The 21,365-nt window shown below is 57.3% G+C and overlaps 4 protein-coding genes across 5 annotated transcripts; 2 read left to right on the top strand and 2 right to left on the bottom strand.

The window, feature by feature from the left end:
• The first annotated feature begins 1,121 nt into the window (after positions 1-1,121).
• On the top strand, positions 1,122-5,503 carry LOC127593986 (insulin-like growth factor-binding protein 6). Its single transcript, XM_052055803.1, has 4 exons — positions 1,122-1,761; positions 2,132-2,166; positions 2,625-2,744; positions 4,195-5,503. The coding sequence occupies exons 1-4, from the start codon at positions 1,437-1,439 to the stop codon at positions 4,306-4,308; spliced, it is 594 nt and encodes a 197-aa protein (XP_051911763.1). The 5' UTR covers positions 1,122-1,436; the 3' UTR covers positions 4,309-5,503.
• A 1,221-nt stretch (positions 5,504-6,724) lies between these two features.
• Positions 6,725-13,581, bottom strand: LOC127593673 (phosphatidylinositol 5-phosphate 4-kinase type-2 gamma). 2 transcript variants are annotated; one of them, XM_052055263.1, is made up of 10 exons: positions 13,242-13,581; positions 12,062-12,159; positions 11,888-11,984; positions 11,570-11,719; positions 9,316-9,462; positions 8,685-8,723; positions 8,480-8,593; positions 7,319-7,583; positions 7,116-7,219; positions 6,725-7,020 (listed from the first exon to the last, which is right to left on the bottom strand). In XM_052055263.1, the coding sequence occupies exons 1-10, from the start codon at positions 13,413-13,415 to the stop codon at positions 6,940-6,942; spliced, it is 1,269 nt and encodes a 422-aa protein (XP_051911223.1). In that variant the 5' UTR covers positions 13,416-13,581; the 3' UTR covers positions 6,725-6,939. The 2 variants fall into 2 exon arrangements, with proteins under 2 accessions (XP_051911223.1, XP_051911232.1); XM_052055272.1 differs by lacking the exon at positions 8,685-8,723.
• A 1,115-nt stretch (positions 13,582-14,696) lies between these two features.
• On the top strand, positions 14,697-15,918 carry LOC127593751 (G-protein coupled receptor 182-like). Its single transcript, XM_052055404.1, has one exon. The coding sequence runs from the start codon at positions 14,717-14,719 to the stop codon at positions 15,791-15,793; it is 1,077 nt and encodes a 358-aa protein (XP_051911364.1). The 5' UTR covers positions 14,697-14,716; the 3' UTR covers positions 15,794-15,918.
• Positions 15,919-16,647: 729 nt separating this feature from the next.
• Positions 16,648-21,365, bottom strand: LOC127593265 (zinc finger and BTB domain-containing protein 39-like). Its single transcript, XM_052054582.1, has 5 exons — positions 21,230-21,365; positions 19,247-20,249; positions 18,810-18,866; positions 18,375-18,677; positions 16,648-18,140 (listed from the first exon to the last, which is right to left on the bottom strand). Exons 2-5 carry the CDS (start codon positions 20,222-20,224, stop codon positions 17,262-17,264), a joined length of 2,217 nt encoding a protein of 738 aa, XP_051910542.1. The 5' UTR covers positions 20,225-20,249; positions 21,230-21,365; the 3' UTR covers positions 16,648-17,261.

Here is a 21,365-nt window from a genome sequence, read left to right as displayed (position 1 = left end):
GCGCGGAAGCCGGCGTACGATTTGGACATCATCCCTCGGCATGTTGTGAGAGCATTCGAGTCAACGCTTTGTGAATGTAAAATCCTACAAATCCATTTCTCGGTGCATCCGTTTCTTCATCGTGGATTTCACCGGAATACCACGCCAGCGACGGAGGCTATTGGTCAGTCGAGACCGCCGGCGAGAAAAACAACTCATTACGCTCCTGATTTGCGGGTTACGCAGGCACCCGATTGGCCGTTGCACACGCGTGACCGGAAATCCACTGACGGTTGGCCGGCAAAATCCCGCAACCTGCGGACGCAAAGGGAAGGTGGACTAAACGCCGGCCGCCCGGGATTCGATCTGCGTGGAGACAACCAAGAAATAAATGATGGTGTCGCAGAGGGAAATTTGCGTTCCCGCGTTCAGAGTCGGGACGGCTCGACTTTGGACAATCCTTGTCCCGGATTGTCCAAATCGCTCCGCCCGGAACGTTCTCCGGCTCCGCCCGATATGCGGACTGACGCCGAAGGCCGCAAACGGATGCCGGTTGAAAAATGGGCTTTTCAGAGGCCACTGAGGAACGATACGGGAAAGGTTCTTTCTTGTTCCCGACTTGCGCAAAAGTGGGTCGCGACTCGGCGCCAATGGGCAAATGCGGGTCGCGGGGTCACGGGAGCGGGTGACCGATGAGCGAAGGATGACGCGGGCGCCCGCGTCATCCTTCCGGAGCGAGCGGCGTTTTGTGCTGGCGTTTGGAGAAGAAAGGCGAAGGTGGCGCCGGTGATCCATGTGGCTCAAAAATATCTGCTGCTATTTTTAGGAGCGGGAGCCGGCCCCGACCGACCATATTGTCCGCCGATGATTCGGGATGCGGACGGGTGCCGGCCGCGGTCAATTCCGTGGGCGAATTGACCTCCTTTGGCGCTTGTGGTTTTTCTCCGGCGTTGCCACGGGGAACGCCGTGCGCGCGCAGGCACGTACGTCCCTCCGAGCCAATCGTCAAGCGGCTGCGCAGCGGCAACGGCGACGGAAGCGCGTTTGTCGACGTTTGTGGACGTTAGCCGCGTCCTTCCGGGACGGTCCTCGACCTCGGCGAGCGCTGAAGATTGCATGTGAAGCTATTTGGATCACAGCACAGCAATCTTCCTCTGTCCCTGTCTGCCACCCCCTCCTTTCCTCTCTCTCTCTCTCTCGGTAAGTCCCAGCCCCCGAAGGTGTCCTAGCTGTGCTCTCTCTCTCTCTCTCCTCACTCACTGACACGCCGCCTTTCAGCTGTTTAAAAGCCGGCGCCGCGTCGCTCCGGAGCTCGGTTCTGGCAGCGCAGGGGACCCGGCCGCCGGCGACGCACCGAGGAGAGCCGTCGTCCTCGAAGCGGGAGGGCGGCTGCGAAAAGGGAGAGGGCGCAGAGGGGGGGCCATCGCTTCAGCCCCGTTCACCCGTCGGCGCGCCGAATGACAGAAATGCCTCCGCTCCGTAACTCGGCGAGCGTCGTCTTCATCCTCATTGTTCTGGGGGCGGCGCGGACGGGGGCCCGGCGTTCGGGCCCCTTCAAGGTCTGTCCCGGCTGCGGGGATCCGCCGGCGGCGGCGAGGCCCCCCGGGGAGCGCGAGCCGGCCCGGGGGGAGCCCTGCGGCGTCTACACTCTGAGCTGCGCCAAAGGGCTCCGCTGCGTCCCGCCGCCCGGGGAGCGCAGCCCCCTGCAGGCTCTCTTGCGAGGCAGGGGCCTTTGTGTCAAGCAGATCAGGACCGGTCCCACCGAGAGGCCCCACCCCACAGGTAAGAGACCCCCCCCTTTTTTTTTTAATATGCGGTCGCGATAGAGGACGTGCTGAAGGCCGCCGATTGTCCATTTCAAGCTCCAACATCCAGTGCTGCTCTGCGATGTCTTCCTTCAGCCCCCCCCCCCCCTCCCCTTCTGGCAATTTGTTAGCAAGTTGCCCAAAACCTATGCGGCACAAAATCGAAACGCCTCCGCGCAAATTATCTTAGTCACTGCCGATGAGCGCCCGTCCGTGGGATTGGTCGCCTGATGGCTTAAAACGGTTGCGTGCGCACAGCGATCAAGCTCCGCTTCCTCCCGTGTGATGATAAGAAGGCGGACGCTTGCCTTTCACTAATCTGGTTTTGCCGTACGGTCTTCTCTCAGGTCCTCATCCGTCCCGCAGCAGCGACAGTGAAAAAGTAAGTTGTCTTCTTCTACATCCGAACAACGGCCGCCTGACAAGGTCACGCTGATCGATTGGGGACGGATGCGCACTTTGAGGAAACGGCTTTGCGCGTTCACGTATTGACGCGCGGCATCGTGCGCTACGACGCCTGCGGCGCAATTAACCGAGTGCGATCGGCATTGGCCAGCTTTCAAGCCCGCGCAAAATATTTGCCGTTTCACCCGAGGCTTGCGTGATCAGAGATGATTGATCATTTGGTCAATTGGGACTCACCAAAATGGTTCAAAGGTCATCCGAAAAATCGGAAGCAATGTGGCGCTCACGTAACCTCGTGGCAAATGTGCCCCGTCGACATGGCTTCTGGCCGTCAGGCGGCTCTGGCGCGCCACAGGGCGGGCGTGACCCGACGCCATGAAGCGTCTCTCTCGTCAGCTTTGGCCCCAGTCGCATTGCGCCTCGCGTCTCTCGCAGGCGCCGTGCCGCAAGCTGCTCAACAGCGTCCTGAGAGGCTTGCAGCTGACCATCATCCAGTCGCACCGCGACATCTACATCCCCAACTGCGACACCCGAGGCTTCTACAGACAAAAGCAGGTCAGGAAGCGAGCCGGCGTTGTCGGGAATGCCGGCGCGGTGCCGTACCGGATAAAAGCTGCGGCGGAAAATCGACCGCCGCCTTCCTTTCTCTCCCACGCCTCTCAGAGAAGAAAATAAGATTGGGCTTTTATGACCGCTTGGCGCAGAGGTGCGGCACGGGCCGTCCCGTGCGGCCTTCGCCTCTTCTCCCCTTGCGTGCGTGGCTTTTCTCTGGGTGTGCTCCCGCCGCTTCGGCTTTATTTTCCATCGCCGGCGCTCGCCGCTGTTCTCCCCGAGTCTCGGCTGGGTTCTGATCGCTATTCGTTGTTGGATTTTCGACAAGGCGTGGCAAGTTCGGCTGCGTTTGAGCACGCTAGTGGCGAGATGACGTCGCCTCCGTTTCTGGCGTGACCTCTCAACAATTCAAACATGCGGTGCCGCCCATTACCAAGCTGCCTTGCATTCCAAAAACATCTGCCAAAGGGGGTGCGCACGCAGTCTAAACCTTTCCTGGATGAACAGAACGTCTTGGAAGTCTTCCACTCGGGTTTGAAGATGATGCATAGCGCAGAGTCAGCACTGTGATAAGATTTGAATGATATCCTCCTGGCAAATGACACCGGAGACTATGCGTGCCTGGTTTTGATTGGATTTAACCACAGCGTTTGATACGGTGGATCACAGTATTCTGTTGGCTCATTTGCAGCACCTGGTGGCCATTGGCGGTAGCGCCAATGAGCGGTTTAAGCTCCATTTAGTCGACAGAACCTTTTGCGCGTTAGCCTCGGTTGCTCCGAGTCACAAAGTGCCCCGCTGTCGTGTAGTGTTCCACAGAGCTCAATTCCGGGGCCTCTGCTGTTCTCACTGGCTCTGCTCCCATTGGCTTCCATTTTACGGAAACGCGGTATTTCCTTCCACCGCTATGCGAATGACTGTCAGCCCTACTGTATGTCCCACTCATAGAGTTTATCCTGTCCCGTCGAGAGGAAATCAAGACCTGAATGGCACAGAATTTCTTGAATTTCATTGAAAAGAAGACACAAGCGATGGAGTTTGGTCCCATTGTACATCCCATCGCGGGAGATCCCGAGCCATTCCCAGGCCAGCTGGGAGATTTTATGAAGATAAAATAACATCAATTAAATTGATGTTATTCTCAGAAAAGTAAATGTACTTTTCTGAGAATGTCTAGGCCAGCGGAGAAGGCCTTGCTGGCCCTGACGGAATGAACGCCACTGCATACGGTTATTTACTTGGGTGAATAAATAGGCTGCACCACATGAGCGTGTGTTGTGCGCATGTGTGTCAAGACATCAATCAAATCAAATCAAATGTGAAAAACCACAATCCCACGCGGGCATAAGGCAGCGCGGCGCGAACGTTTCTGGCCCCGGCGGCCGGCGCACGCGCTCATTGTGTTTTGATGACCTGCGATTTTCTTTACGCCGTCCTTTCCCATCGCACCCAGTGTCGCTCTTCCAAAGGGACGCAGCGCGGCCACTGCTGGTGCGTGGACGAGGCGGGCGCTCCGGTGCCCTCCCGGACCGGCGAGGACGCCGTTCCGCCGTGCGACGGCGAGTGAGAGCCGAGCCTCCGCCATTGTTCTGCGCCCGGAGGAAGAGGAGGAGGAGCGTTTGCTCGGGGAGTCGGAGGGGAGCTTGAGCGAGGGCTACAATCGATCGCCACTTGCCCGGACAAGAGGTAACGGGGAGAGTCAGACAGAGGGAGGGGGACTCGCAGCTCAGGCGTGCGCGTCCAGCTGCGTTGTCGGTCGACAATGGCGCTCGCCCACGATCTTGGCCGTCGGTGCCGGAATACTTTCCTTGCCTCTTGCCCCGGCTTTCGGCTTCCATTTATATTTACTTTCTCTTCTCATCCCTACCTTGGAATAGCTGACACTGCCTGTGTTTGTTGTGTTCTCAGTGGGCTGAAATACTGTTACGCGGGTCAAGTGACACAAAGGTGTCTCCCTCACCATCTTCTCTCCCTCTGTCTGAAGCTGCTCTCAACAAGCCGATTCTCTATTAATGGGGGGGGGGGGGGGTTGCTCATTGCATACTACTCACAACCTTCCTTACCTTCTATTTTTTGTGGATGTTGTGTCTGGGGATGGCGACGAGTTACATGAAAAAGACCCGGGATGCTTTAATTGTCAAGTGAGCGTGGCGAATGCTTGTCGGATGATCGTACTTTCGGTATGTTGGACTTTGGTGCGTTGACCGCGTGATACTCTGAAGATAAGAAAAAAACGTACGGCTGTTTTTCTTTTCAAAAAGTCGTCAGGCATATTTTTATACACCTCAATATATTTTAGATATGAATTGGCGCTTTATTTAACAACTACAGTATATTGCCATGTATTTTTCTATTGTCAGCCATTTCTTATTTCAAGACGGAGATGATTTTGTTTCATGTGGGTGTCAAGTCTTTTGCTTTCGGGGCACCTCACTTAATGGAAAAAAAGATCCATCGGCAGAGTTCACTCCAGCCACTGGACACGTTGAGCTTCTTTTCTTTGTATTTTGGCCTGGTTGATTTTAGAGCCGACAACGTCCGTGAAAACATTCTGTTCTCCTCGATGTGTCACAACGGCGAGAAAAAATGGTCCAGTCACCCAAATGGGTGTGCTGAGCGTGATGACAATTGATGCGTTCTGACCAATCTTGTGCCGACGCGTTACCACGATGGATGAATGTCCGCACGCAATGGACATGAGACATCATGAATAAAACAGACCTGAACACCAAGCAAAGAGCGGCTTCTTGCTTCCACATCGGCAGCCACAATACGCAGCGTAGAAGCGTATAGCATTTCTACAATACGCGTAGAAATGAATGACGCGTCGGTCGACGGGGAGCACTTTGGTGCCACTTTGGCCAATGTGGGAATTCCGATCGGGGGAGGGAGGAGGCCGAACCCAAATCGAATCCCGAGTTGCGCTCGAAGCGTCAAACGGATGGAAGGCCGGGGGCGGACGACGGCGCTCGAGCTGTCCGGAGGAGGCCCCCCTCCCAGTCCGTCCGTCGCCGCCGCGCTTTGGATTTGAACTCCGCCCACCTTTTGAGTCAAAGTTCAAGTGGAGGCGGCGTCTGTCAGATTGTCGGCTCACGAGGGCAGAACACATTTGGGGCTCCTCGATGACTTGCGGTCGCCAGCCACTGTGTTCCGAAGGCCGGCGGGGGAGGAGTCGGCGCTCTTGCGTGCTTTGTTAGTAGAATGAACAGCAACAACGCAGCCTTTTTTCTTTGCGTGTGTAAAATATATTTTGGTCAAAATGGCGATTTGCAAAAATACAAGGCGTGCAACGGATGAGGCCTGACACAGAGCACAGCGACTTCTGTCCACTTCCACGCCGGGTTTTTGGAACGTCGCGTTCGGTTAACCGCGGAATTGAACATAGCGCGCCACTTTGCGAGAGAAACCGACGGCTCACGGGGACCTCGGCAGTTTCCTCCACACGTCACACCGGCAGCAAAAAAAAAAAATCGACCACCACAATATGCTTTGAATTGAAATCGCATCTATTCAATTGCTACGTCAAATATTCCTTGAGGAACAAGTCGCGTTGTCCAAAAAATTCATTTCTTGCATTTTTCTCGCAGTCAATTGCAAATTCTGCATGCGTGACTGTGGACGTGGCACACCTTTGGGGCATTGCTCACATCGCAGATTCCCCCCCCCCCCCCACACTGAGATTCAGATCAGAATATGAGCGCGACTTTCAAGTGGGCCACGCGGCCCCCAAAACTGCTCCTAAATGGTTTGATTCCGAAAGACAAATGCGAAGACCCGACTTTGGCAACTGGGCGTCGGCGTGCCCGCAAACAAAGTCAATGGTGACGTCATTCGTATTCTTGTGCCCCCCCCCCCCCCCCCCAAAGGCGACGCACCGCAGCCCGCTTCGAGCGGGTGTTTCAATGACCGGTCGAAGCGCGACGACGGGGCGTAACAGCGCCCCCGTGTGGAAATGAGCGGAAGGGCCGCCGTCGAAGAGGCCGTTCTTTTTTCAAACATCAACTCGTCTTTTAATGTACGAGGAAGACACCGGCGGGACGTTTCTTCCCATCGGCGGGATAGCGAGAGCGAATCTTCTACATAAATAAACCGATACGAAGCCCGCCAAAGCGTCCGGACACAACGCAAGAAGCCTTTCTCCACGCATTCAAACGATGGCCCGTGCACGCTGGCTTTGGTCGATGGTACGGCGTTTAGTTTAGGCAAAAATGTTGGCGATGAAGTCCCGGAATCGTTTGGCGTACTGCTCGGGGTGTACGGTGGAGATTTCGGCGCCCGCCTGCGGCACAAGAGCAAACGTGCGGGTCAGAATGCGCAAAGGAAGCAAATGTCCTTTTCCTTCTCTCTTTCTTTCCGGCCGTCCTTCATACTTACCCCGTGCTTGACGGTCTTGGCCGCGTGAGCCGCTTTCTTCTTGGTGTCGTATTGAGTCAGGACATCAATCAGGCCCATGAAGTAGACCTCCCTCTGGGGGGCGCCTGCAACCCCCAAAAAACGCGCCCTTGGTCACATCGGGTGCGGGCCAAAAGCAACAAGCAAGATCTGGGCCAAATGCGGCCGGAAAGCGGCCAAGTCACCGGAGCAGCTGGCCACGGCGTAGACGTCCACGTAGGGGTCAAACTCGCCGGGTCCCAGAGGTTTGCAGCACGACATGTAGCCGGCGATGCCCTCCGGAGACGTGCCGTAGGACCCGGCGAGCGGGCCGGCGGCCAGGCCGTTCTCCGCCTCGGCGTCTTCCTCGTTGGAAACCTCTTCGCCTTCCTCTTCCTCCCTCTCGGCGCGGCCCACGTCGTGGATGCCCAGCAGCAGGCTGTAGTCCATGATCTTCAGCTTCACCAGAAACTGAGGAGGAAACGGCCGCGAGTCTCGTCAACCTTCGGACGCCGCTCGGGGCCGACCCTTCGCCGCCTCGGCCCCCCTGTGACAAAGTGGCGACGACTGCGATGCGACAAGAAGGCCCGACGAGGCGCTTCGCGAAACGTCAAGTCGGAAGCGCAAAGGCCGACGTTCCTTCGCATGCTTTTTGCCGGCGGCCCGACGCCGAGACTCGGCTTTGCGCCGCACTTTGCAAGGCTGCGCGGCGACCACTTCCCCCAACCTCCTCATTCAATGTGAAAATCAATTGTAAATAGCACGGTGTGTTTGTTTGTTCTTCTTTCTACCCACATTCTTGCTGCTGGAGGCTGTAAATGTCCCCAGTGTGGGACAAATAAAGGAGATCTTATCTTATTCCCGCTCTCGTCGGCCATGAAGCGCCTCTCATATGGAGTCGCGCTTCGTTTGCCTTCAACTTAGCATCCCGTCACGTGTCAAAGCTAATTTGTTCATTGTAGGACGGGCTGAAAATTGCAGGAGAGCAAAAAGTAGGCCTCGCGCCACCGACAGAAAAGTCGACCGGGCCGTTTGGTGCGCCTGCTCGCGATAGCAAAAAAGAGGGCGGAGGGGGGCAAAAAAGATCACGTGCACACCCGTGGAGACCTAAAGAAGGCCCGAGCCCCAAAAGGGGTCGTATTCTCGCCCGACGGACAAAGTCGCAGCCAAATTTCAAGTGGCCTGGACGCGCTGTGGAACAGTCGTCATCTCGGTCGAGCGAAAGCGACTTTTGGGGAAGCGGGGAAAGTGACACGGCAACGGCTGGAGATTCTTTTCCCCCACCGATGGGGCGGATGGGGCGGATGGGGCGGATGGGCGTGGGCGCAGTCGCGGCGAGGCGCCCCCGTTCGCGCCGGCCGTCTCACCTCCACATCTCGATTGAGTTTCTCCATGAACTTCTCCTTCTGCTCCTCGGTGACGTAGACCTTCTGCATGTTGTTCCTGAAGTCCACGTCTTTGAAGGTGGGAAGCTCCTTCCCCTGCGCGGCGGGCAAAGGATTCCGTCATTGGGACGCGCGTTTGTGACCGCGGGAAATGACGTGCTGGAGAAAAGCGGAGCCGGCTTTTTACTCGTTCTTTGTCGCTTGCTTCCCGATCCACCAGAGAGCCCTGCGGAGAGAACCACACTGAATAGCCGCGTCGTTCTCACACCTTTCATACCGAACGCCACAAAAACCTCCGCAGCAGATTTCGCACATGAGCATTCCAAAAAATAATAATAATAAACCTAACGCCTTGCCATCTGGGGAGTATTTGGGACGGATATTTTGTCCGATTGACCCGCGCCTCCTCGTTTGTCAGTCCGGGCGCCGCTTTGACCTTCGATCGCGATGAGTTGAGTCGCGTGAAGATTTTGTGTTTTCTGCCCCTAAATACTGAACGCGTGCGTACAAAGTGTCCGTCGCCATCCATTTCAGACACGATTCCAAAGACAAAGCGCAGCTCAGCCAGAAGGATCGCTGGATGCCAATCTCAGAAGATGCAAGAAAACGTCTTTTTTCTGCGTCACCAAGTGCCCGTCAAAAAAATATGGCGTGGGGGTGTGGGGGTCCTGTAAAAGCATCTACCAGCGGAAATTGATCCCAAATCCGAGTTCACTCCAAGTCGCAGCCGAAGACGTTCCGTTGCCTTTTTCTCTCGGCCGCGGGCAGAGATGAGTTAGGAGACGGCGGCGCGAGCGGAAAGCGGCGTTTGGCCTCACCTTGAGGTCGTACTTCCTGTGCACCACGATTCGGTGGCTGAACATGTTCCTCATGACGATCAGGTAGGTCTCTTCGCTGTCCACGGTAACCCGGTACATTCCCAGGAACTGAGGCAGCAGGGTGCTCCCGTGACACTTGACGATGTGCTGCGGCCAACAAAGAAAAGACGTGAGGTGCGCTCGTCGACATCCTCGGGGTCAACCGTGGGAGCCATTTTTCCAACACTCGCTTGCGGCGGGCTTCCAAAGTAGACGCCTGCAAAAGGGCCGAGCGAGAGAAGCAAACGGGCCGGCCTCTGCCAGCCCGGCCGGTGAGCTCGCTGGCTGCCCGCGACGTTGAAAGATAACGCGAGCCAGACACAACCCCCCCCCCCCCAAAGTTTATTTGGTGGCAAACGGGAGGGACAAAACAAAAAAAAGAGCTTGCATTTTGTCATCCCCAGTCAAGTGGGCCGTGGAACCACCGGCAACAAAGTCCAACAAGTCAAGCGCGCCTCCATTTTCCAACTATCCCAAAAAGTGTGCCCAAGTACATTCACAACACAAGGGGTTGGGGGGGGGGGCTGAAATACAAGACATGCACGGTCATCTGGTTATTGTCCTGATCAGATGTGCTCCCCCCCAGTGAGAACATTCTAGTTCGGTGAGCTAACGAGAGGCCATTTGCGGGACTGCATTTGAGGGGGAAAAAAAGGACATGACGCTCAGAAACGACAGACACGAAACGGCCGCCTGGCTGGCGAATTGAATATGACGTCCCGCAAAGAAAAACGGCAAAGTCAAGCCAAGTCAAGCCGCCGCCCCCGTCCATCCGTTTTGCCACGGGCTTTCGACAGTCTCAGGTGCCAAATTGGTTCCATTTTCTTTAGACAAAACCCAAAATAAGTTCTACTGTTGATAAGGAATAAAGTGGTCTACTTTTTGCAATACCATACCGAATTCCATCTTTTTTTTTTCTTTGCGTATTTGCATCATGTTTAATTGCACAATATCACAACAAATTGCATTAAATCGTATCGGATGGCATTGATTTGAACTAAATGTGTATCGCGTCGTATCACATCGTGAAGACGGTGAAACGTATCGCATGGCGTCGCCTGAAAATTCCATGTGTCGTTTAAGTATCGCATGGCTGGTCGTGCATGGAGATGTGAATGGTCCTCAGTGCTGAGATTCACATCCCTCTTCCCACTCAGGAACCAAAGAGTCCTGCAGCGTCATCTCGGACGCCGAGCTTTCTCCGACGGACTTTGGCAGCGAGCGGTCGCGTCAAGTGCTCACGCTTTTGTGACGTCAAAGCGAAAGTAGGACGCGCGCGCCGCCGCCTTCGACCGCCACACGCGAACTTCCTCCCCGGGGACTTTTGCAGCGGCTGCGGATTTTGCGGCCTTAACCCAAATCGGAGGCGCTCGCAAGATTCATGTCCCCTTTCCGTTGACACATTTGGGATTTAGAGATCGGATGACAAATCAAGTCAACATTTGCTACTTGTGCCAACACGGGCGGCATTCGGATGAACATTGCGTTGGTCGGATGTGATTTGGGCAGAACCCCACCCCCCACCCCACCCCACCTGTTTTTAGGGGCAAATACTGACTGAAAATGAGGTGACGGCCTCGGGCTCGCCACCGTCACAAATCAGGTGAACCGTCTTCAGTCAACAGCGAGGGGCAAAAGACCGGCCCTCTCAAAAGGGGCTCATTTTGCGGCTTTCTTGTTGTTTTAATTGGGCCAAAATATGCCAAAGACCCCCCTCCCTCCCGCCTTTCAGACAGGCCCGTTGACGCCCGATCATTCTCGCAGCGGAGCCGAAATCCACCAATTCCTTTCCCCAACGTGGAAATAAAACCCCAATTCAATGACGCGCAAATGCCATTGGAGCTCCATCTCATTGAATACGCCACCAAACCGACAAACCGCTTTGAGCAAATGGCCGTCAACTTTGAATTTCACGGCCGCAAGCGGGACGCCGGGACGGACGGCAAAGAGCGGAGGGATGCTCGCTTGTCTCGTATTTTCAAGGCGTTCAACAGATCGGACGCTCCTCGCGTTTATTACGAGCTCTCGAAAACGCCGCAGCGTTCGTGCAGCTCCGACCAGATTATTGTGGAGCGTTTATCCGCCACGCCTTAAAAATATTTACGGCGTCGCCTCCATCGGGCCCTTTTTTTTTTCTTTCATTCACGAGAGCCGCGGTGGACGTCACGAGCCAACGCGCCGGCGGCAGATGGGAGCCGCTCTGGTTCCAACTCACCTGGTGATACTCGGAAAGGATGTTGTGCATGTCGGCCACGTCCTCGCCGGAGATTTGCTTGACGATGAGCGTGCGGTCGTACGAGTTGAGGAGCAGCCCCTCCCCCTGGTCGTTGACGCTCCTCGTCGGGGGGCTGCGGGTCAAAGACACCTGGGAAGTCGGGGGAAAAAGACAGCCGGTGGGCTTTCGGCACGCCCGCAAATCCACGGGTACGTTTCCGCGGCCGCTCCGACGGTCCAGCCTCCCGCGTCCAAACGTTTTTGGGAGATGACGTTGGCGGCTCGGCGGAGCGGACGCCAACTGTGATGGGTCACCTACCTGATAGTCCAGATCTTCGATACCAAAGCGCTCCCTTAGATTTCGAAAGACTTGAGGGCAGTACTCCTTGAATTTAAAATGGCCGGGAAGATTTTCTCTGCGCCAAGAGAGGGAAGCAGGCCCATGTCACTGAACCGTCAGCGGAGCGGCCTCCGTCGAGCGCGTCGCTCTTACTTGTTGAAGAGGTGGTTGGTCACTTTGATCTTGGTGTTGGCCTTGAAGTCGTCGGGCAGCAACATGACGGGCACGGGAACCTGGTTCAGATCATTAATCTGGAGAAAAAGCCCACAGGCTCTGTTAGGAAATCAGTGCCATTACCGTGCTCTAGAAATACAAAGGCATATAAATAGAAAGCCCTCTTCGGTCGGAGAAACAATCCACATCGTATTGCTCATCTACGGCCTTGGACTGTCAATTTGAAAACGGCTCCGTTTTTTGAAAAGGGGATGGACATTTTGAAAATGCATCGGAGAGTTTGCCGCGCCCGGCGCCCTAATAACCCAATAACTGCGAGGACAAATTCTCTACCAGTTCAAGTGTGCCAGCTGGCGGCGTACTGCGGCTTCATTCCTTCGCGTCGTGAGTTCAAATGCCACTTTGTAACTTTTCATTTCATTGTATTGATATATATTCGTCTATTTTAGGGGTTGCACGTTCTGGTGGCCAACAAACAAAACGAGGCAAAATGTATCCCCCCCAAAAATTAAAACACACACACACAAACGCGCACGCACACTTGTTTTTGTCAAATTCAGTGTGGGATTCTGATGAGGAAACACAACGTGACTGGACTGACATTGGCCTCGGGGCCCCAGCTGGAATAGGGGGAGAGGGGGGGCTGTTAACAGGGCAGCCTTGGCATTGCGCTCAAGTGAAGGAAAGTAACGCAGGCTCCAGTCCGCACGAGAAAAGAGCCGCGTGACGTCAGGCCCACAATTCCTCTTTCCGTGCACTTGACCAATGGCGGCGTTCACGGCAAGAGAAGGCCAGCGGGCGAGTTGCCATTCGCGACACAACAACCACTGCCTTTTTTTAACCCGATTCATGAACTGAAAACATAACCAAGCCACTAATCCGTTGTTCTTGAAATGTTGATATAACCGCGAGTCGCAGCATTATCCCAAACGCTGAGATAGCAGCTACTCAGTCTGTGCGCGTGTGAAGGGTTTGCGTGGTGCGGCGTCCTCTGGTGTCAAATATGCTTCGGCCCCAATAAAAGTCACGTCTGGTTTCAATCTCGAAGGCCGCGTCGTACGAAGGCGCGTTTTCCGCGCGCGTGCGTTGGGGGCGCCGGCTAACGTCCAAGCTAAGGGTGCCTAGCAGCGCGGCGTTAGCTCGCTAGCTTCCGACCCACCGAGTGATTGACGCCCCACATGAAGACGCTGAGGACGGGGTCGCTGGCCCGAAACACTTTGACCTTCTGCTGGACGAAGTGCTTCTTTTTCGTCTTGGTCTTGGGCGCCAGCACCACCATGGGGCTGCTGCCGCCGCTCGACGAAGCGGCCGCCGAGTTGCCCAGCGAAGCCATCGGCGAGGGGCGAAGGGCAAAGGGCGAGGAAAGCTCGGGTCGTCGACGTCCGCGGACGCTCTCGAAGCGGCTTCAAAACAACTCGCGCTCCATCGGCCGCCGATCGAGTCGAAGCCTTTTCCGTCGTCTGTCGACTTTTCCTTTCGGCGGCGGAAATTGCGGAATGCCTCGCTGGCCGTCGAGAGGGCAGGGCGCCCCCTGCCGCTCGGGAGTGTGCGAAGGACGACCTCGCGCGCCGATTCCCGAGCGCGCGTGGAAGCTCGCCGTTGGAACATCACCAGATTGGCCTGAAAAATCTCAACTCAACCCAGCTTCATTTCAAGAGGATTTGAAAGAAACCGCCGCTGTTCAAGAAGGATAAGAAGAATTCAGATGACAGCAAATGGGAAAACCGTTGTCGATTCGTTCCAAAGATGCTTTTGTTCATCCGTAGTACAGTATATCGATGCATGGTGCGAATGCACTCCCGTTGAAAAGATTTGCTTTGGGACGTTTCGAGAAGCCGTAAAGGTGCTCCTGCATTTTGGAATTTCAGCCGAAAGGTCCATGGCGTGAACATTTTTGCGCCGGAGGCGCGAGTCACGTGCTCGGAGAGGGCCATGACGATGGCCACGTGGAGGTCAGGCACTGTTGTTTGCCCGCTTTGTGTAGGAAGAAGGACTTGTGCTGACCGCTTCCTTCCTGTCCAAGCGGAGAGGACAGAAGGCGCTGACTGCGCCAAGTCTCTCGTCGCCCGCGGGAGCGACGAGCCCAAGGGTCGGGTTGCAAATCGCTGACAATTTCCAGGACGGCGCCGAGTGCCCACTTTTTGGGGTGGTCATGTGATGCGAAATGTTGCGCAATCAACATCGGGGAGCACCGCGCTCCGGTCGAGAGCGCCCCGTGTGAAAAAGTGCTGATCGGGATGATTTTGAAGGTGAAGCCCCCACTTTGCAACTCCCACAGGATGTCCTGTTGACTCTGTGGGGGAGAAAGCGGCAGAGGCCGGCGCGCAGCTCACACATCCGTCGACATCGGCATCGGCTGCGACACTTCAGCATCCGAGCGGGTACGTGCGGGCGCGCCCAGCAGTCATCCGCCTTTCCACCTTCCCGGCTGGAGTTTCCATATCAGGTGCTCACTTTGATTTATTATTGACACGTTTTGATGAAAAATTTGAAAGCAAACGGTTCGGGATTAAGAGTAAAGGTTCCATCCAAAAACGCGGACGGTGCACGCGAGCTCCAGCAGGCGCCGCCGTTCGCTTGACGAGCGCACGCAAAACGCCAAGCCTGCGTCTGTGGTTTCCAGCGGCGTCGGAGATGAGCGCCGCCGAGCGCAACGGCTCGCAGGCGGCGGCCAACGGCTCGCCGTGGTTCGTGTACGAGTGCACGCTGGAGCTGGACGCCGAGTACCGGCGCATCTGCCTGTTCCTGCTCTACCTGTTTGCGTTCGTGGCGGGCCTGCTGGGGAACGCGCTGGTGCTGTGGGTGAACTGGCGGCGGCGGCGCTCGGCCGGCGGCGTCCTCTTCTGCGTGCTCAACGTCAGCCTGTCGGACAGCATGGTGGTGGCCGTGCTGCCCTTCTTCATGATGGAGGTGACGGTGGAGCGCGTGTGGCTGTGGGGCCGCTTCCTGTGCAAGCTGACCACGCTGGTCTACGGCGTCAACTTCTACAGCAGCTCCTTCTTCCTGGCCGCCATGACGCTGGAGCGCTACCTGGCGCTGAGCCGGCCGTCGGGGCCGGCCCTGTTCCCGGCGGCGGGGCGGCGGCGCTGGGCCCTGTGCGGGGGCCTCTGGCTCCTCTCCCTGCTGCTGGCGCTGCTGGAGAACGTGCACGTGGACCTGCTGGAGTGGAACGAGCCGGGCTGCTACATGGTGCCCGAGGGCAGCCACGCCGAGTGGTTCGCCTCGGTGGCCTTCCTGTGTCTGATCTTCCAGTTCCTGGGGCCCGCCTGCGTCATCGTGGCCTGCAACGCGCTGATCGCCCGGGCCGCGCGCCGGGCCCCCGACGCGCGGGGCCGGCGGCAGGTGCGGCTGGTGCACGTCTACTCGCTGGTCTTCCTGGCCTGCTGGCTGCCCTACCACCTGGTCATGATGCTGATGATCATCAGCGACCTGTCGCCCCACCTCTTCAGCTGCAACGTGGTGGAGTTTGTCTACTTCTCCTTCAGCGTGGTGCAGAGCCTGTCGCTCTTCCACTGCGTGGCCAATCCCATCCTCTACAACTTCCTGAGCGAGAGCTTCCGCGACCACTTTGTCAACGCCGTGGTCAGCCGGCTGCCCCGGGGAGGACGGGGAGGAGGAGGAGAGACGGCCGGCGCCGGCGGCGGCGCCGGCGAGGGCCCGCGCCGCAAGCCGAGTGACGTCAGCACCAGCCATTCTGAAGTCGGGTCCTGATGGCTTCTTCGCTTGGCAACTCGGAAACATACAAAGGCCCCTCGCATGACAAATCGTGGCTACGATATCGATATGAAGGGCGAACAGGATGCTCAGTTGTGACCGCAAAACACATTTCTCAGGAACCCCCCCACCACCCCCCAAAAATAAAAAAAAGAGCAGTCACATTTCCAGATGAACCTAAAATGCACAAAAGTGGACCGCGGCTTCTCATTGTTTGACGTACATTTTCACATTTTCATTTTGCAGGGCAAAATTGGGGGCTAGGTTAAAAAAAAAAAAGATTTAATTTGGGGGTGAGCACGTGGATGCAGATAAGCTGTGGGTTTAGATGAAAAAAAAAACAAGACACATGACACTATGAAACTTGCTAAATGTTTTTAAACTTGATACGGGGAAGCAAAGGTGTTTTTCCGCATCACTTGATGCTTCGATCCAAGCTGGCCGCGAGCCCTCCTGCAACCGAATTTCTCCTTCTGCAAGTCATAAACGAGCGCCGGCTCATTCCTCCTTCTTGAATGTCAAAAAGAGTCAATCAAAGTGGACAGATTGGAGCGAAACCTGAGCTGCTCTCTCCACTATTTCGGCAAATCTAGTTTTTGTTTTGACCATTTTTTTCTCCCCCTTGTTGTGAATTTGCCCGACTTGACAGTTTGAGCGATAAGCAAGAGGAAGCGCTCGCCTTCGTACAATGGCAGGAAGAGGACAGCGGCAATTTGATGAGGTTCAGGGGGTCGCACAAATGTGCCAAGTCATCACCAGCCTGTTGGCGATGGCCGTTTTTTTTTTTTAGAGGGGGGGGGCTCACACATTACGAGCCGTCGGCCTTCATACGATGATGCATGACGACGCAATTTCCTCCGTGCTTTTATTCTTTTCTCGTCAATAAAAAGACATTTACAAAGACAGAAATGCTTCGTCTAGGAGTGGACAAAGTCCGAAATAACGCTCACAGTATCTTAAATATGAGGTAAGACAACGCCAACCTTTTCCTTCTTCGGGGAGCCCATTTGTGAGGTCTCGTGAGATTCCTTGTGCGATCGACATACTTGGCCAAGAAAGACGATTCCGATTCAGATTTTGCGCCCAACCATCACGCAGCAAAGTGGGGGAAACGGGTGCCCTGAGGAACTGCAGAGGCAAGTTATTTAGGGAGAAGGGGCGCTCCTTTTCCTGAACTGCACATCCACGTTCTTCATGGGGGGGGGATCCCCAGTTTCCTCAGCACATTCTGCCCGTTTTGTGTCCAGAAGCTTTTTAGATTTTGTAGGTGGTCCAATCCCAGGAGAAGAGGACCAGTCAAAATGCTTCTTTGGATCTGCCAGCGGGCGTTCCCCAAACCAAATCGCCACGAAAATCCCTTTGGGGCGGTGGCGAGCAATTCCCCTTTTGGACTGCCGCCAAAGCCTTCGAAGGCGCGACGCGTCGCTGCGAGATCAAGAAGCGGGCGGGCCGGGCCCCGACCCGCTCAGGCGTCGGTGAGAGGCGGCGCTTCTTTGGAGTGGTCGTTGTACATGAAGGTGTGCTCCATGTCAAAGTCGGGCGGCAGACGGTCGCCGTGGAGCTCCACGTGCAGCGCCATGGTCTTGAGCGTGGAGCAGTAGAGGCCGCAGACGGTGCAGCGGTACATGAGGGCGCCGGCGTGCGTCTTGAGGTGGCAGATGATGGTGGAGCGGCCCCGGAAGAAGCGCAGGCACACCTTGCACTGGTACGGCTTCTCGCCCGTGTGGATGCGCCGGTGGTACGTGAACTCCCCCGAGTGCGCGAAGCGCTTGCCGCAGTAGCCGCAGCGGTACCACTTGCCGCGCGGAGGGCCGGCCCCGTCCCGGCCCGCGCTCCCGTCGGCCGCAGCGCGCTCGGGCCCCGGGAAACCCCTCGCCGGACGGCCGGGGCCCGAACCGGCGCCGCCGCTCGTTCCGGGACCCGCCGGCCCCCGCCGCCAGGAAGTCCAGGGCGGAGGATCCAGAGGCTGCCGGGCCTTCCGCTTGCCCGAGCGGCCGGGAGCCCCTCCCGCTTCCCCGCCCCCTCCCGAGGACTCGGCGAGGAGGATGAAGGAGGAGGGCGGCGCCGAGCGGTCCGGCTCCTCGCTTCCCGAAAGGTTCTCCCCCCCGACCGTGACCGCTCGGATGTCCCCGCGCTCCTCGTCGGTGTCCCGGTCGCCCGCGGTCGCGTCCAGCGGGGGGCGCTCGGCGAAGCAGCGGCCGCAGCGCGGGCAGCTGAAAACGGGCAGCAGCAGGTGGGCGAGGGCGTGCCACAGCAGGGAGCACAGAGAGCGCTGCGGCAGCCGACAGACGCCGCAGCGAAAGCTTCGGGTGCACACGTGACTCAGGACGTGCTCTCGAACCGCCTGCGGGCAGAAAACAAATTCATCAATCACGTGACGCCGCTTGCCGCGTTGGTCTTGGGACAAAGACGGTTTCAAAGGCCGATGGGACGCGGGACCCGAATGATGTGGACAAGGACGGGGGGCCGATGGGGCGAGGGTCCCCGGGTCGCCTACTGCCCAATGACAGCACCCCCCCCGCAACCTCCCACACCCCCGCATGAGGATAAAGCGGATGGGAAAATGGATGGATGAAACCTTGAAGTCCTTGCCGAGGTCTTGCGCGCACACGGCACAGCGCGGCTCGCGGCCTCGGCGGGGCGGAGCCAAGTAGCGAGCCGAGCCGCTGCGCCGCTGGTGGCGCAGCAGCTTCTTTTGGCTGCAGAAGTCCAGCTGGCACATGTCGCAGGAGAAAAGCCGCGCGCCCGCGCGGGTGAGCGAGCGGGAGACCCCGGCGGCGCAAAGATGACAGCGGCCCGGCTCGCTCACGCGGCTCTCGGCGGCCGGGTCTGCAGACGGAGGAGCCGCGCAGGCCTCGCGCGCCGGCGCGCCTCCCGGGACCTGCGCGGGAAAACAAAAGCATCACAATGGGGGCCGGGCAGCGCTCATTTTGGGGCTTACGTTGCGGACCGCGCCGCCATTGACGAAATTTGCGTTTTGGCGAGCGAAATGTCTTCGTTAGGATTTAAATACCTTATTTTCCGGAAAGTACGTCCCTTCCGAGTGCAAGTCGTGCCAGCCGGAAAATGCCTGATAAAAAAAACAAATAACATTTCCAAGTCGCATTTTGGGGGCAAATCCAACACAGAGAACAGACGTGCGGTCTTGAAAGGCAAATAAAAATCAAGAACAGGCTGAATACGCGTACGGTACGCTAATGCGTCGAATCCAATTGTCGAATCAACGTGAAAAGGACACGAGGTGTTCATCCCATCCGAAAGTCGCTCCAGAGTGTGAAGTGGCACCCCGGCCAAACGGCGCTTTACCAAACTGCCCGATCCACTTCCTCCCCAAACAAAACAAAGAGTTTGGCCGCAGTAACGACGCGGAGCAGAGATTTTTGTCTTTCAGCGGACAAGACGGCGAGATGGAAAGACAAGCTCCCGATAAATGAGCGATGCAAATATTACCTGGCCGCCCGATTGGCTTCCGTGGCCGTTTTCCGCGCAGACGAGGTCGTCTTCCTCCTCGTCCTCGTCTTCGTCCTGGTCCTCGTCCTCTCCCTCCACCTTGAAGTTCTCGTCATCGCTCAGTTCGATGATCTCGCCGGCCAGTTGCCCCCACCGCTCCTCGTTTCCCCGCGAAGCCGTCAAGTCTTCGGCGCCGCTCGCCGAGGGGCTCCCCGCGCCGAGCCGCGCCAGCCATTCGGGGAAGGGAGGGCGTCCGGATGGCTCAGAGTCGCCCGTCTTCTGGGAAAGCGTCGCGGCGCCCGGAACCGCCTCCTCCTCCGTCAGTTCTTTCTCTGTTCCGAGCTCGGGGCCCGTGGGCGGTGCCTCGCCGCTCCAAAGGCGGCGTGCCGCGCCCTCTGCCAGAATTTGCCCGTAGCCTACGAGAGACCGGATGTCTTCGATCTTCAAGTCCGTTGACGCGGTCCCGGCAGGAGGGAGGCCGTCCGCCGACGCGGTCCCGGGAGGAGGGAGGCCGTCCGCCGCCCCGCCCTCCGCCGACGCGGACGAGCGGGACGCGGCGGAGGAGGCGGCCGGACGCTCTCCCGTGCCGCCGCGCGCCGGCGATCCCGGCAGGTCCGGGAAGGTGGCGTGACAGGCCCTGGCCAGCTCGCTCACACCCAGCCTCTCGGCCAGCTCGCAAAGGACGCCGACGTCGATGAGATCGGCCAGGATCTCCCCCGTGTACACGAAGCTCAGCACCTTCTCAAAGTTGGCCGGCGAAACAAACTCCAGCGAGACGGCGTCGGCGGGCACGGACGCGGCCTGGCCGAACAGGTTGCGGAAGTAGGTGCCGGCGCAGGCCAGCACGGCGCGGTGCGCCGCAAAGGTGCGCCGGCCCACGCGCAGGAACACGTCGCAGTAGCGGCCCGAACGCCGGCAGCGGTCCAGCTCGGCCAGGAGGCTTCCGGCGTGGCCGGGACCCCGCAGCCGGATTCTCATCTCTGCCGCCGGGCCTACGGGCCACCTGAAGGAAAGGAAAAAACCGGGAAAGCGCAAGTTACTTCCACAAACTCGGGCTTTTCCGCAGGACGCCCGGCCGGGATCGACGGCGGGGGGGAGCGTGCCGCAAGATTCGGACCCAACGTGTCAAAAACCTCCTTTGCGTGCATTGTTGTCTGCCTCCCGCGCGCGCTTCTCGGACGGGGCTCCGTGACCTGAAACTTGGAGGGGGGGGTCTGTTGCAACAAGGAAAACGGCGCAGGTCCAAAATGTGACCCATTGCGATTTCCAAACCGTTTGCAAACGCCTTCTTTTAATTCACCGCGACCACAATCGGTCTGCGTTCATGCAGGACGACGGAAAACGGAGAATATTCACCACTTAAGGGCCTGAAATGTCCAAGGATTTGGACGTTTGACTTGAACAAGGTCTCGAAACAATTTGCCGCTTATCACACCAGTAGTTGCTTCATTTGATCGGCGATGAGTTGCCAATGAAGCCAACAACTTGTTCCACCTCAACAGTCAAACGCCTTTTGGTCACAAACTGGTGACTTTGGTGGCCATGTTCTCGTGACGATGCCCAAAAAAAAGCCCCAAAGAGACTTTTTATGTTTCCTGCTGAAAGAAGAGATTCTACTCTTGCTTTTGATGTGCCCTGTTGGCGCAGAACATAAAATGCCGGGGATCTTGAAGCGCCGTCAAAATGCTTGAAAACTGTTGGCGGGTAACAATAATTCAAAAGAAGTACAGTACAGAGGGGCTTTTTCTTTTTTTTGGGGGGGGGCGTTTGCGTTCATCTCAACGGGGGAAACAACGACAGTGTAAAGGTCCAGCCAGCCGCTCGTCGTCGTCGCGCCGCTTCACAACGTGTCGGATGCCACAAACAAGACGGCGGGCGGTTCACGAGCGCAAGTGGAAAACGCCGAGCGACGACACATCGGCGCGTCACTTGCGTCGGCTAAGCAAGCGAACGGCAGCTTGCGCGATTGAAAAAAAAACGTACCCAGTTGAACCGTCATCGGGTTACGGCTCGCTCGTTCCGCGATCGCCTTGACGAGAGCCATCCTTCAAGGGGCCGTGACGTCATCAACGCCTGACCACCAAGCGTTCTCGACACGTGTCGCGCGGCGATGACGCTA

Source organism: Hippocampus zosterae, chromosome 2, assembly GCF_025434085.1.
Source record: "Hippocampus zosterae strain Florida chromosome 2, ASM2543408v3, whole genome shotgun sequence".
In the NCBI taxonomy this organism is placed as follows: domain Eukaryota; kingdom Metazoa; phylum Chordata; class Actinopteri; order Syngnathiformes; family Syngnathidae; genus Hippocampus; species Hippocampus zosterae.
Note: the sequence above shows the minus strand (reverse complement) of the source record. Positions and strands in the feature narration are given on the sequence as shown.

Bases quoted from the DNA above. Each gene is read 5' to 3' on its own strand.
- LOC127593986 (XM_052055803.1), top strand. From the start codon at position 1,437: ATGACAGAAATGCCTCCGCTCCGTAACTCGGCGAGCGTCGTCTTCATC. The intron at 2,167-2,624 runs GTAAGTTGTCTT...CGTCTCTCGCAG, and splicing joins GCAGCAGCGACAGTGAAAAA to GCGCCGTGCCGCAAGCTGCT. The intron at 2,745-4,194 runs GTCAGGAAGCGA...CATCGCACCCAG, and splicing joins GCTTCTACAGACAAAAGCAG to TGTCGCTCTTCCAAAGGGAC.
- LOC127593265 (XM_052054582.1), bottom strand. From the start codon at position 20,224: ATGAGAATCCGGCTGCGGGGTCCCGGCCACGCCGGAAGCCTCCTGGCC. The intron at 18,678-18,809 runs GTATTTAAATCC...TTTCCCGCGCAG, and splicing joins CGTACTTTCCGGAAAATAAG to GTCCCGGGAGGCGCGCCGGC. The intron at 18,141-18,374 runs GTTTCATCCATC...TTCTGCCCGCAG, and splicing joins ACCTCGGCAAGGACTTCAAG to GCGGTTCGAGAGCACGTCCT.
- LOC127593673 (XM_052055263.1), bottom strand. From the start codon at position 13,415: ATGGCTTCGCTGGGCAACTCGGCGGCCGCTTCGTCGAGCGGCGGCAGC. The intron at 11,985-12,061 runs GTAAGAGCGACG...CTCTTGGCGCAG, and splicing joins ACCAACCACCTCTTCAACAA to AGAAAATCTTCCCGGCCATT. The intron at 7,021-7,115 runs GTAAGTATGAAG...CTTGTGCCGCAG, and splicing joins CCAAGACCGTCAAGCACGGG to GCGGGCGCCGAAATCTCCAC.
- LOC127593751 (XM_052055404.1), top strand. From the start codon at position 14,717: ATGAGCGCCGCCGAGCGCAACGGCTCGCAGGCGGCGGCCAACGGCTCG.